The sequence below is a fragment of the Sceloporus occidentalis genome, unplaced genomic scaffold (assembly GCF_023333645.1).
Source record: "Sceloporus occidentalis isolate IW3139 unplaced genomic scaffold, rSceOcc1.0.p SCAF_3, whole genome shotgun sequence".
NCBI lineage: Eukaryota > Metazoa > Chordata > Lepidosauria > Squamata > Phrynosomatidae > Sceloporus > Sceloporus occidentalis.
In genome coordinates, this window is record NW_028316983.1 from 240,708,001 (window position 1) to 240,721,013 (window position 13,013).

A 13,013-nucleotide genomic window follows, 5' to 3' on the forward strand; every position below is an offset into this window, starting at 1 on the left:
AGGGCATGGTTTCCAGACCTTTCACCATTTTAGTCGCCCTCCTTTGGAAATGCTCCAGTTTCTCCACATTTTTTTGAATTGTGGTGCCCAGAACTGGACACAATATTCCAGGTAAGGCCTGACCAAAGCAGAATAGAGTGACACTATTATTCCCCGTGCTCTAGACACTATACATCTATTGATGCAGCCTAAAATCGCATTGGCCTTTTTAGCTGCCACATCACACTGTTGACTCATCTTCAACTTGTGGTCTACTTGGACTCCTAGATCCCTTTCACATGCAGTCTCTTTCAGCCCGGTGTCACCCATCCTATATATGTGCATTTGATTTTTCTGCCCTAAGTGCAGTACTTTGCATTTCTCCATGTTGAAATTCATTTTGTTACATCATTTGGGCAGGCACTCCCTCAGCTGAGCAGGTCTTCCTGGAGGACAGCAGGGCAGCAAGGGAAGTCACAAATCCATGGATCTCTCCCGTGATCTCCCTGTTCAGGGCTCTCTGGCCAGGATCCAGCAGGGCCCATTCCTCCAGGGAGAAAGACATGGCCACCTTCTCAAAAGTCTCCAGGCTCTGATTTGGTTCTGGTCCACCAGAAAGAGGAGGAAGAGATGACAGAGTCGTTGTTGGCATCATTCCAGCCTCTTGCAAGGAGGCCCCTTCATCACACTCCTGCTTGATCTCCCTCCACTTGGGACTCTTTCTCATGTCTAATGGAGCATTGTCTGCTGCAGGGAATTCAGAGTGAACTACTGAAAGATTTTTGACCTTTGCACCAGGTGATGCTCCCACCTGCAGCTCTTTTGGCGCCTTCTCTGTTTGTGCCTGACTCAGGATGAAACCCTCTGCTAGAGCCACTGCCTGGGAGCAGGTCTCTGCCCCACAGTCCCTGACCCACTTCTCCATCTCCAGGGACAGAATGGTCAGGAATTGCTCCAGGATCACCACTTCCAGGATCTCAGATTTTGTGTGGCACTCTGGTTTCAGCCACTGATGGCAGAAATGGTGGAGTCAGCTGCAATCCTCTTGGGGGCCCTCACCCTCCTTAAAGAAGAACTGCCTAAAGCACTGCCGTTGTATGTCTGAGCTGGGAAGTTCCTCATCCAAAAATCTCTGGATTGTCATCTCCCAGAATTCCCCACCATTCTCAGTCCTGATGCTGTCAGGACCCCTTCCTCCTTTAAGACCAGCTACATCTGGTTCATCCATCTTTGGTTTTTTATGTCAATGAAGCCACAAATAGGACCAAAGTTATTACTCCTCCTTCTGTCTCAAGGTAAAGATTTCCCTAAGTTGTTCTGCTGCAACTCCTGGAGCTTAAGGAGAGAGAATGAACCTTATCGCACAGGGGCTCCACAGAATGGGATGAGAACATAATGGAAGGGGCCTTGAACGAGTGAGGGACGTGTGAGGGACATGTGGGGGACGCATTTTACTGCACACAGAAGTCCCTCACTCGTTCCGTTCCCTTCCCTTCCATTCCCAATTCGTCCCAGAGGGGGTGATTTTTGAGAACTGTTCTGAACAGTTCTCAAAAATCGTAGTCCTCTGGGACAGATTGGGAACGAAAGGGAATGGAAGGGAACAGAACGAGTAGGGGACTTCTGTGTGCAGTAAAATTTGTTCCCCACTCGTTCCATTCCTTCCCCAGCTTCTTTTGGACCGTTCTCATCCCGTCCCAGGAGTCCTGTGTGGTAAGGTCCAGAGAAAGGCCTCCTGGAAGAAAGGAATGAGAACTCTGTGTTCTAAGAGGACTGGAAAATCCATGGTAAATATTTGGATATTTTGCTCAAACATAAATGTCCACTTTTTTGGATTAAACCCATGAGGTTATAAAAAGGCCTGGATTCAGCCTCAATTACCCTGTATGTTGTTTGAACAATTCACTGTGAAAATTAAGTGAGAAAATTTTATTTGATCCATGTAGATGAGTCCAGAATGCATTTTAAGACATATTGGCGGGCTACAGACGGGCAGGGGAAGACGTCTTGGAGGTGTATTCTGCTGAATGCGGAGCCTCCAGACCGCCCGCCCTGGGGGCGTGCTTCAGGTGTTGGGGCTTCCACACGGGGGGCAGTGAAGACGCCTCACCTGGGTCCGTTTCGGACCCATAGCTTCTATACCACCGCCTCGGAGGACGCCGCAAAGGAAGGGGCAGCTTCCGCACGGGCGGCCCAAACCGCGGCTTTTTTTTTCTTTTGCCGCATGAGAAGTAAGCAGCTGCGGCAGTCTAGCACCAGCTGGCAATTTCCCTTTTGCCGGCTGCGAAGTGCGCATGTGCACATTTAAAGCGCCCAGGCCCCTTTAAACTTTTTTCCCCGCCCTGCCCAAGAACAAAGGTGGCCTCCTGCCAGCTGGTGATCAGCTGGTGTTGGCATCCTTGCCCGCTTGCGCATTGCGAGTGCCACCACTGGCATCATGGATGCCTCCTCTCCTTTGTTCCCTGTGGTCTTCCTGAAGCTGCAATCCACAGCCACAGCTGTCGCCGGTGCCACCGCCGTCTTCTCCGCCCCCTCCGCCCCCTCCGGCCCCTGCGCCTCCATTGCCGCTGCAATGGAGGTCCCATCATCCACCACCATAACAGCTGTAGGCTTGGATGACAGCAGTAGTGATGATGATGATGACACAGAACAGCGCACGGCAGTGGCTGCCATAGCACTTCATCAGGCTACTGTTGGCAGTGCCATGGCCCTGGCCAGAGTGGCACGCCTCCGCCGATGCTGGAAGGTCCCTGCATCCCAAGACTTGTGGGACAACTTTGTGTCAACCATATGGTCTGATGAGCAATGGAGGCATTTCTTCCAAATGCCCCGTGCCCTCTTCCACAGGCTAGTGGGCATCCTGCGCCCAGAACTGGAGAAGGCAGACACAGTGATGAGGAAAGCCATCCCGGTGGAGAAGAGAGTGGCCATTGGTTTCTTTTCACTGGCACACAAGTCCAGCTACATTGTGACGGGGGCGCTGTTTGGGACTGGCGTTGCCACCGTGGGGGAGATCGTGGTGGAGTTTGCCCTGGCCATGGAGAAGCTGGTGCTGTCACGGACCGTGTACCTGGGGAACGCACGTGAGGTAGGGACAGCCAGACCACCTTCCCTTTCATCTTTGGCAGCTCTGTGATATTCTGTGTCAAGTGTCACCCCCTCACTGTACATTTGCTGTTCTTGCTATGGTGCAGTTGCGCATGTGTAAAAGAGTTGTCATCTCAATTCCTCTGTTTCTCTCCCTTCCTTTCCCCCACAGATTATGGATGCCTTTGGTCGCCGCGGCTTCCCACAAGTGGTTGGCCTCATGGACGGGTGCCACTGCCTGATCATACCACCCTTGGGGCTGAGGAATGCCTATGTCAACAGAAGGGGCTCCTATTCTGTCATCCTGCAAGGGACATGTGACCACACAGGAAGGTTCGTGGACGTGGAGCTCGGATGGCATGGGTCAGCCCATGATGCCAGGGTGGCACGGAATTCTCTCATCTATGAGGCCATGGAGGCTGGCATCTATGTGCAAGGGAACCCCAGCATCAACATCAGAGGCCAGCAGATTGGGCCCCTGATACTGGCTGACTGTGCCTACCCCATTCGGAAGTGGCTCATGACACCGTTTAAGACCCCCCCCCACTCCCAAACAGAAGCTCTTCAACAAGAAGTTGAATCGCGTGAGGGGGGCCGTGGAGAGATCGTTTGGCAGATTGAAGGAGAGATGGCGCTGTCTCACTGCCCCACTGCTGGTGGCAGAGGAGAACGTGGTGCCCATCCTGGCATCATGTGTCATTCTGCACAACATCTGTGAGACCAAGGGCAGGGTCCTGGATGAGGGCATGCGATATAGGCGCCGTTTTGTGCTGCCCACCCTGGGAGCAATCACGGCGGATGAAGAGGATGCCAAGAAGGCAGCAGGGGAGGCTGTGAGGAATGCCCTGGCAGATTTTTTTCTGACAAGGAGAATCTGAAGGATGGCTCCTGTGCCATCATCTGTGATGTCAGAGTGCAATGTCCTGTAATAGCATAAGCACATGAATAAATGTACCCCATTATCCACAGCCTGTGTCTGCCTATCATTCCTGATCTGTGCTGTGGGCATGTTTTGCCACGTGCCTGAGGGGGACACACACAACCACACACACACAAAAGGTCTCCTGGCACCTGTTTTCCTGGGTGAAAAAGATACATCAGCTCCAACTGCCAATTGCCCCTTTGACAATGTATCAATCCCCCTCAAATTCAAGCTTTTCTAATGGCCCATTTGAATGTATCAATAGGGCACCCAGAGGGCATCCATTGGGGGAGAGATTCAAACTGCTCCTCTGAAAGCTTTCATTGGCCTAGGACCACCTTGGCCTAACGGCCCTGAGCCACAGGTGCCCATATATACCCGTGCGCAACTGTGCAAGACCCCAGGACGGCGATCAAGATGGCAGCGCCACGCAGGAGGGTCCCGGTCCGATTCGCCTACTGGACCGATGAGGAGGTCGGGATCCTCCTGGACTCCCTGATGCCACAGGCAGCCGCTCGAAGGGTGATGGCCAGCACCAACAAGCCGAACCGGGGGTATTTTCTCCAGGCGTCCCGTGCCCTCGAAGAGCGAGGGTTTCGAAGAAAGATGCATCAGTGCAGAGTAAAGTTTAAAACTCTGAAGGCTTCTTTCTTCGAAACCCTCGAAGACTTCGGGGAGCACCCCCCGGTTGACAGGCGGCCACCATTCTTTGAGCGGCTGAAGGACCTGTGGGTCAGGGGAGATAGGCCCAGACCGGAAGATCGCCATCCTCCAGGTAAACCAGAGCTCTTGCCATGCCCTGTCCTCCCCTCCTTGACCCTTCCCTTGCCCTCCACTCCTTCCTGCATGGTGCCAATGCCATCCCTCCTCTTCCCTTCTGCAGGCGTGCGGCCGAGGCGGAGGCGGAGGGAGGGAGGGCACCGTGCCAGGTCGCCCTCTCCACCATCCTCAGGGGACGAGGATGTCCCCGAGGGTGGGCCACAGCCAGAACCAGCTGCTATGGCCCCTCCGCAGCCAGAGCAGGCTCCTCTGGCGGCAGGTAGGTCCCTAGGGTGAGGGGTGGGGGTTGCCTGACTGCAGCCCCCACGACACTTGTGCCCTCGTCTGCCATGCCAGCATGGTAACTTGGGCCTTTTCTTCCTCTTTTGCAGGGCTTGAAGTCCTTGCTGCTGTCGCCGCCGCTGAGGAGCCTGGCCCGAGCCGCCGCCTGCCAGGGGAGCCAGGGGACTTGGCCCTTGATGCCAGGACCCTGGATCGAGTCCTCCAAGCCCGGCAGCAAGGTAAGTGTGGAGGTGAACCCAGGGAAGGGAGCGGGGGCACCCAGAAACCCTGCCTGTGGGAGTGGGTGATGGGCTCCACAGGCTGACCCTAACCATCCTCTTTCTTTTCCCCCCACAGAGAACCGGACGGAGAGGAGGTTCGCTGCACTGGAGGAGAAGGTGGACAAGCTGGCGGAGAGAGTCTCCTCCATGGAGCAGACATTCCAAGAGATCCTCCGCCGGCTTCCCACCCCACCGCCTCCTCCCCCTCCCTGAAGCAGCTTCCCTCCCCTGCCCCCTCTGCCATCTCCCTTCAGCACCACCCCCTTCACCCTCCCCCTTCCCTTTGTATATATTGTACATATGTAAATAAAAATGTTTTGTTATTGTGAATAAAAAAGTTTATTTTTAAAAAAAATTTGTGTGGTTCATTATGCGCAACTGCGGCAGTGTGGCTGTGAGTGTGAATGTGACAGCTTAGGCGCAACTGTGCAGTCTAAAGCTAGGCAGGAGTGCTGGGAGGTAGCAATGTCCAAACTCTGTCCTTCCAGGCGTTTGGACTTCATCTCCCAGAATCCCAGACCACAGGGCAAGGTGGCTGGGGATTCTGGGAGATGAAGTCCAAACGTCTGGAAGGACAGAGTTTGGACATTGCTGGTTTGGGGACCAGTGAGCCAGGCATGGTGGGAGGAGAGAACAGGAAGGGTAGACTAGAGTAGATAGGGCTGGGAGGGAACACATGCCCTGGGAGGCAAATTGATGTCTTTATGGGACATCATGGGACCTAGTGCCTTGTCAGTGCTCCCTGCCCCTTGATCCCAGGCCTCCTCTAGTTGCCCTTTGCCTTTGGGGGCGGGGTGTGGGCGGTGGGACTGCCACAGAGTCACTGAAGAGGCTGGAGGATGGCCCAGCAAGAGGCTGCTGAGCCGGTTCCGCCTCCATGGCAACTCCCTGCTCCTCAGCTGGAAGGATTGCTCTTGCTGGGGGCAATCCTTCCAGCTGCTGCCCTACTCCTTTCTCCACAACCCTGGGGACAGCCCTGGCTCTTCCAGCTCTTGCTGGGGGCTCCTGCTGCTCAACCCCTTCGTCCATGACCCTGGGGACAGCCCTGCCTCTTCCACCCTGCTCCCTACGTACCCTTCTGCGTCTCGGGCCACCCTGCCCTCCCCTCATGATCTCCAGCATTTGCCCCATCAGAACAGTCTGGGCTTCCAAGGTGGTGTTGAGTCACCTCTGCTCCTGGTCTGACCTGTCTATTGATCTCTCCTGGTTCTGAACGGCCCTCTCTTGAACTTCCACTGCCCTCACTTGCACTTCTAGGTTCCTCTCTTGAAATCCCAGTGCCCTCACATGAACTTCTAGGTTCCTCTCATGAACTCCCAGTGTCCTCTCTTGAAGTCCTAGTGCCGTCTCTTGAAATCCCAGTGCCCTTTCCATGAGCTCCCTGCGGGACTGTCTGCCCCTCTCCCTGTCCTCAAAGGCTCGCTGCCCCTGCTGCATCAGTGCTGCCATGTGCTCTTCTGAGCAAGCCTTGAGCTGATCCACAGCCGCCACAGTTTTAGTAGCTGCTGACGGACGCACCCTTTTCTTCTTGGTGGCAAGTCTCTCCTCTGCTGACATGGCAGCTATGGGATTAGCTGGAGGTGGTTCTCCTTCTCCTTCTCCTTCTTCTTCTGCTTCAGTTCGTCATCCTACTATGGGACATACAAGCAGAGAGTCACAGAAGCCTACAGTTAGCAGAGACCCTGAGGGCCATGTAGTCCAACCCCATTCTGCCATGCAGGAACTCTCACTCGAAGCTGTGGCAAAGGGTAGAGCTTCAAACTAAGGGCGTGGGGAAAGGAGAGATTTACATGCAAGCGAGGGGTGCCTTAGGAATGTGGGACACATGCAGCACATGACCATGCCAGGGACATTCACAATCCTACTTCCACAGCAACCTTGCAAACATACCAGCACAGTAAGCAGTGAAAGAAACGTGCCACAATTGCGCAGTTGAGCCATGCAGTAATAAACATAAATATAGGGTTTACCTTGCATACTCTCTTCGGCCTCACTGCCATCGCTGGCGGGTGCACTGGCCCGGGAGACAGGTGAGCGGTCACGGTAGCTGCTGGTCGTGGAAGAGGACCCAGCACGAGATGGTGGTCTCCTTCTGGAGCTCCCGGCCCCAGCAGACATTTGTCTGAGCAGGGCGCGGGGGTCCAGAGGTCTCTGGCTGCTGGAGGAATCGCCCGAGTCGGGGTGTTCCTCCTCCTCCTGCTCCTCATCTGTATGACAAGGGACAAGGGTCATCTCTGCCCTGTGTCCACCCCGGGGCCACATCTTCCCCTTCTCCCATTTCCCCCTCCCTTCCCCCCAGGGGCCCTGGCGCATCTTACCCTGAGGGGGCATCAAAAGGTCTTGGGCACATTCAAGGTCCGGGGTCTCGTCCTCCTCCTCCTCCACCACCACAGGCTCCGCTCTGGCTGGCTGGCCCGCCGGGACCCTCACACGCTCCCCACTGGTGGCTAGTCTGTTGGGCCTGATGCTTCCATCACTTTTAATGAAAGCATGCAGCTCCTTGTAAAAGGGCAGGGGAGTGGCCTTCTTAGTACCTCTGGCCTGGGCATCTCTGTATTGTTTGTACTGAGATTTTAGCGACTTGCATTTTCGGCGACACTCCTCCAAAGTTCTGTTGTGGCCCTTGGCTCTCATGGCTTCTTCCACTTCTCGATATGTGTCAGCATTCAGGTAAGACTGCTCCAATTTTTGCAGAATGTTTGGCTGGGACCATATAGCTATAAGGTCAGCTGTCTCCGCATGAGACCAAGACGTCCCCCTGCCTTTTTTCGGGGTGCTGGTGGATGGCTGTGCCATCCTGCCTGGTGGCAAAGGGGAGCCGCCGCACAGCTGTGCCAGGAGCAGCCGAACTGTGCCCGTTCCCAGGTGAAAATGGCGCAGGAATGTGTGTAGGGGGTCACTTTAAATTCCAAACTTTCCCTTATCACTTTCTACAACCAAAACATCTGCCAGCAAAACTTACAACTTCCCGCGATTCCAGCAACGCATGCGCACATGGAGCTCTAGGGTTAGGGTTACGAGACTTAAAATGCGCCGCAGCTGTGCCGCAGCTTCCACAGCTGCATGGCAGCGGACGCTGCAATTAAAGCCCGACTGCAAACCACGCATGTCCCGGACCCCGACCCATTATGCGACGCAGCTGACACGGAGCTTTTAAACGGGCAACTTATATTTGCGGCGTGGCAATTCGGACGTACCGGTGCAGCAGCTTACAGACGGAGATGCGCACGTACGCCGCAAATCAAAAAGAAGCGGAAAAAAGCGGCACCTTTTTAATGCCGCCTCTTCCCGCTTGGGGCGTGCGGGCGGCGTGTTCATGACGGCATTCAGGTAAGGGCCGTCTGAAGGCTCTACCTTCATGACGTCATGAATACACCCCTTTTTGCCCGTCTGTATCCCGCCATTGTTTCCAAGCAGTAGGACCAAAGTTCAAGCTAACTCTGGATAGATGTGAGTTGTAATCTATGCCTGGAGGGTACCAGGTTGGAGATGGTGCTATAAGTTATTAAAAAGGTAAATGATAGGTGTGTGTGTGTGTGTGTGTAATCATTATCAATATACACAATGTAAACACAACAGATTAATTTTAAAAAATCCTTTGTAAGATATGATATTTGACAGAAGTGTCAGAGTGAGAAATGCCTCCCTCTTTTTATGTTGCCACACTTGTGCTGAAAAATGTTCATATCCTATGCCTGAAGATATGTTAGACAGTTCACCTCTCACTCCCAAACACTGTTACTTTGTGGATATAAGGGAAGTAGTGGCAATATATCTAACCCCTTCCTATAGATTGCTTCAGAGACAGCTGTTGCAGAGCCTAGGGAGGCATGGAGGTAGAGGCTGGTTGTCAATCATCCTAATGCACAAAGTTCATGCAGAATGTGGGAATCCCAAGATATTATACTTGGAACTTCACAGCAAGCTGTCGAAGTGTCCATGGCATGTCTTTCTGCTCAGGATGTTAAGGAATATTCCAGTTTTCTGTGAAATAAATACATTCCTTTTCTTCTTCATCAAGAGCTGAACCAAATATTCACATCAAGAGCACTGACATTCCACTTTAATAACATTCTGTGAAATCCTGGGGTTTATAGTTTGATGAGCTATCTGACTAAGAATTCTAGATACCCCTCACCAAACTGCAAATCTTCAGATTCATCCTCTCTCTCTGGGTATGTAGCCTTTGCATGATGTTTGGCAACAGCGTGATAGGCAGGCACAGCTCCATCATGTCCAGGCCCCGCAGCTAAGTTTAAAGCCCTCCCTCCATTCCAAATGCCAGTGGCCTCATGGAGAGAGAAGAAGAGGTATGCTTAGACCAAGAGGCAAATGAAAGGACCCCCCCTTCATCCCAACTGCCACTGCCCTGGCCTCAAAGGGAGAAGAGAAGAGGCTGGCACAACTCCATTGTGCCTAGGCCTAGCAAGTGAGGAATGGCCCTCCCTTCATCTCAACTGCCACTGCTGTAGCACTGGAAGGACAGAACCATGGCCAGCATATGCTGGACTTAAACCTGTCACCCACTGCCATCCCCTTTCCTTGTATGTCATGTCCTTTCAGATTGTAGGCCTGAGGGCAGGGAACTGCTAGTGTTGTAAACCAATTATGTAAAACACCATGTGCACTGATGGCACTGAATAAATTAAATAAATAAGAAATAAAAATAGATCAAGCTTAAATATAGACAATTTTGGAGCATGGATACTCGTTCTGTATTATGGAAGTAATTTTGGTATCCTGGTAGATGTCTCTCAAGCCTAGGGAAGGCCATATGTAGGAGGGCAGGGACCATTTGTCCTCTCCTCAGTCTGCCTCCCTATAGGCAGTACCTTTCCTCCAGCCTCATGATTCAGCTAAAAATTAGCCATTTTACAGGGTTTTTGTTTGTTTGTTTTTTTTTTGCAGGGGGGGGGGTGAGATTTTGGATGAGTTATGAAGGGTAAGGGGGCCCAAACCATCACATTTTAAAAATCATAATGATTTTCATATCATGGAAGTTCTCTGTAAATTTTCAATGAAATACCATGGCAGGATCATTTTCTTAATGCCTGAAGAAAAGAAGCTGCCCCCAAGTCCCCCTGTTACCTGGGAACTCCAGAGTAACTCTGGGTCGCTGCTCGCACATGTGTTCTGCTGTGAGACCAGTTGCCACTGCTGGCATAAATCACTCTTTCTGAGGCTGAAAATAAGGTGTCCAGCATTGATCACATGGCTCAGCACCTTGTTCTGACCTCAGAGGGAGTGACGCATGCCAGCAGCAGCAGGTGGCTTACCAGAACACATTGTAAGCAGCCACCTGCTATTGCTTCAGTGTGCTCCAGTTTTTCAGGGAGGATCCAGAGCAAAAGGTTGGTTTAAGTATGGTATACTGCAGGTTCAAGCCTGCCTTGCACTTTTTTCCTTGATCTTTCTCAATAATTGTTCCAAGACCCTGATGTTTTCTGCTAGTAGTATGGCATCATCCGCTTATCAGAGACTGTTGATGTTCCTTCCTCCTATCTTCATTCCTCCTTCTTCAAAGTCTAATCCTGTTTTTGGTCTGATATTTTCTGCATAAAATTTGAACAAGTAGGGTGATAGACTGAAGCCTTGCTTGATCCCCTTGCCAACTGAGAATCATTCTGTTTCTCCATATTCTGTTCTTACAGTGACCTCTTGTCCTGACTATAGATTTCTCATCAGAACTATCAGAGGTAATGGAATTTCCATGTCTTTGAGAGCATTCCATAGCCTTTCATGATTGATGCAGTGAAAGACTTTGCTATAGTGCTATCACTAGGGCTATGTAAGGGGTACGGACTACACCCCAGAAGAGGCAGAATGGCATCCCACCTCCCTGCTGCATGCCACAGGAGAGTGCCCAGTGCATCCCATATCTCTGCCCAGCACTGCTTTACTGGTGAGTAAAGTGTAGGGTAATTTAAGTTTCCTAAGGCTTCAGCCTTTGTAAAGGAAACAAAACATACTTAAATATTAAAACTATCAAAGACAAGCCTGCTAGGGTCTAGCTTCAAATTAGCAAGCTATCAGAAATGTGTCTTTGTCTAACTATGCTTTCCTGAGAACTGAGACTGACTGCAAAAACAACACAAGTAGCTTGTAGTTCAAAACAAAAGTTTATTAATGGCTTTAATCTATATCTACATAAAACGCTATATCCTAATCTAGCTAGTAAATAGTTCAGGTGAAAAGAAATCTTTGGCAGGTTACAAACCGCCATAAAGTACGTAGTCAGTATGTACTAGGGTTAGGAAGGGGCGGTGCTTCCGCACCCCCTAACCCTAGTACGGACTGAGTCCATACAAAATGGCGGTGGCTGTTCCACATGGCCGCCACCATATTGACGTAGTGGACGCTGTGCGACCGCATGTCGCGCGGCACTTATGACGCCGCGAGTGCGCCATTGGCGCCTTGTGGCATCATAACCACGCCGCAGGAAGAAGCTCCATTTTGGAGCTTCTTTTTTGCTCCGTGCGGGAGCCGCGCAGTTTGGTTGCTGCAGCTCCCTCATGGAGCTAACAGCAGTGCCGGCAGACCGCCGCAAAGCGGTGGTCTGTAACACACCTTTATCTCACTATTCTGCCGAAGAAAATTGAGAGAGGAGGAAGATGGAAAACCAACACTTCTGTTGAAAATCTTTTTTTGGCGGGTAGGGCTCTGCTAGTCTCAAAGGTGGAATGACCTAAATTACATGGTTAATTTGAAAGAGAGAGAGAGAGGAGTTTGCATGCAGGAAATCTTTATCAAAGGAGAGGGAAAGAAAATGCAAAAATATTCCAAGTGTCATGAGGAGAGAGGGAAGAAGAAGGCCCAGTGCACTCCATCCTCTCTGCCTGGTGCAACTTTCCTCACAAATAAAATAGTACACAGCACAAAAGTGAGAGCACACTCTTTTGGCCCTGCCCCCCAAAGCCTCACCCCCCCCCAAACCCCACCTCTGCCCTGGATGACTCTCCAGACTGGGACACCACTGCTATAATGCACATGCTGATTTTCTTTTGGAATTCCTTGGTGTCCTCCATTAGCCATTGTATGTTTGTAATATGGTCCCTAGTGCCTCTGTCACAGCTCATTGGAAAAGACAGTAATCCTGGGAAAGTTTGAGAGTAGTAGAAAGAGCGGTCAGATGAATAGACTCAATTAGGGAGGTCATGGGCAAGATGCTACAAGTCTTAAGCAGAGCAATGGAGGATAAGGGGTTTATGAACCTCTGTCTATGAACAGAGAGATGGTTCCGATACGTGGATGACACTTTCCGATACGTGGATGACACTTTCACCATCTGGAGCCATGGAAAAGAAGACCTGGCTGTATTTCTGAACCATCTGAACAACATCCACCCCAACATCCAATTCACTATGGAAAAAGAAAAAGAAGGAACCCTGCCATTTGTGTCCTAGTCACCCGCAAACCAAACCTACTTTTGGGTCACACAGTATACCGAAAACCCACACAAACAGACTGATACCTGCACAAGAACTCCAACCATCACCCAGGACAAAAAAGAAGCACAATTAAAACACTGGTAGACTGAGCAAAATGAATCTGTAAACCCCACTTCTTGGAAGATGAAATGAAGCACTTGGACCAGGCTCTACAGGCTAATGGGTATTCCAGCTCAGACATCAGAAGGGCTGCCAGGCCCAGGAAAACCCAGAGAAGTGAAGACAAGCAGTCACCAAAAGGGAAGATATTTTTAC

At 51.4% G+C, this 13,013-nt stretch overlaps 1 protein-coding gene across 1 annotated transcript; it reads right to left on the reverse strand.

The window, feature by feature from the left end:
- Positions 1–382: 382 nt before the first annotated feature.
- On the reverse strand, positions 383–2,110 carry LOC149317667 (zinc finger protein with KRAB and SCAN domains 5-like). Its single transcript, XM_089518398.1, has 2 exons — positions 2,090–2,110; positions 383–988 (listed from the first exon to the last, which is right to left on the reverse strand). The coding sequence occupies exons 1-2, from the start codon at positions 2,108–2,110 to the stop codon at positions 383–385; spliced, it is 627 nt and encodes a 208-aa protein (XP_089374524.1).
- Positions 2,111–13,013: the final 10,903 nt, after the last annotated feature.

Bases quoted from the DNA above. Each gene is read 5' to 3' on its own strand.
- LOC149317667 (XM_089518398.1), bottom strand. From the start codon at position 2,110: ATGGGTCCGAAACGGACCCAG. The intron at 989-2,089 runs GTGAGGCGTCTT...TTCTGCCATCAG, and splicing joins TGGGTCCGAAACGGACCCAG to TGGCTGAAACCAGAGTGCCA.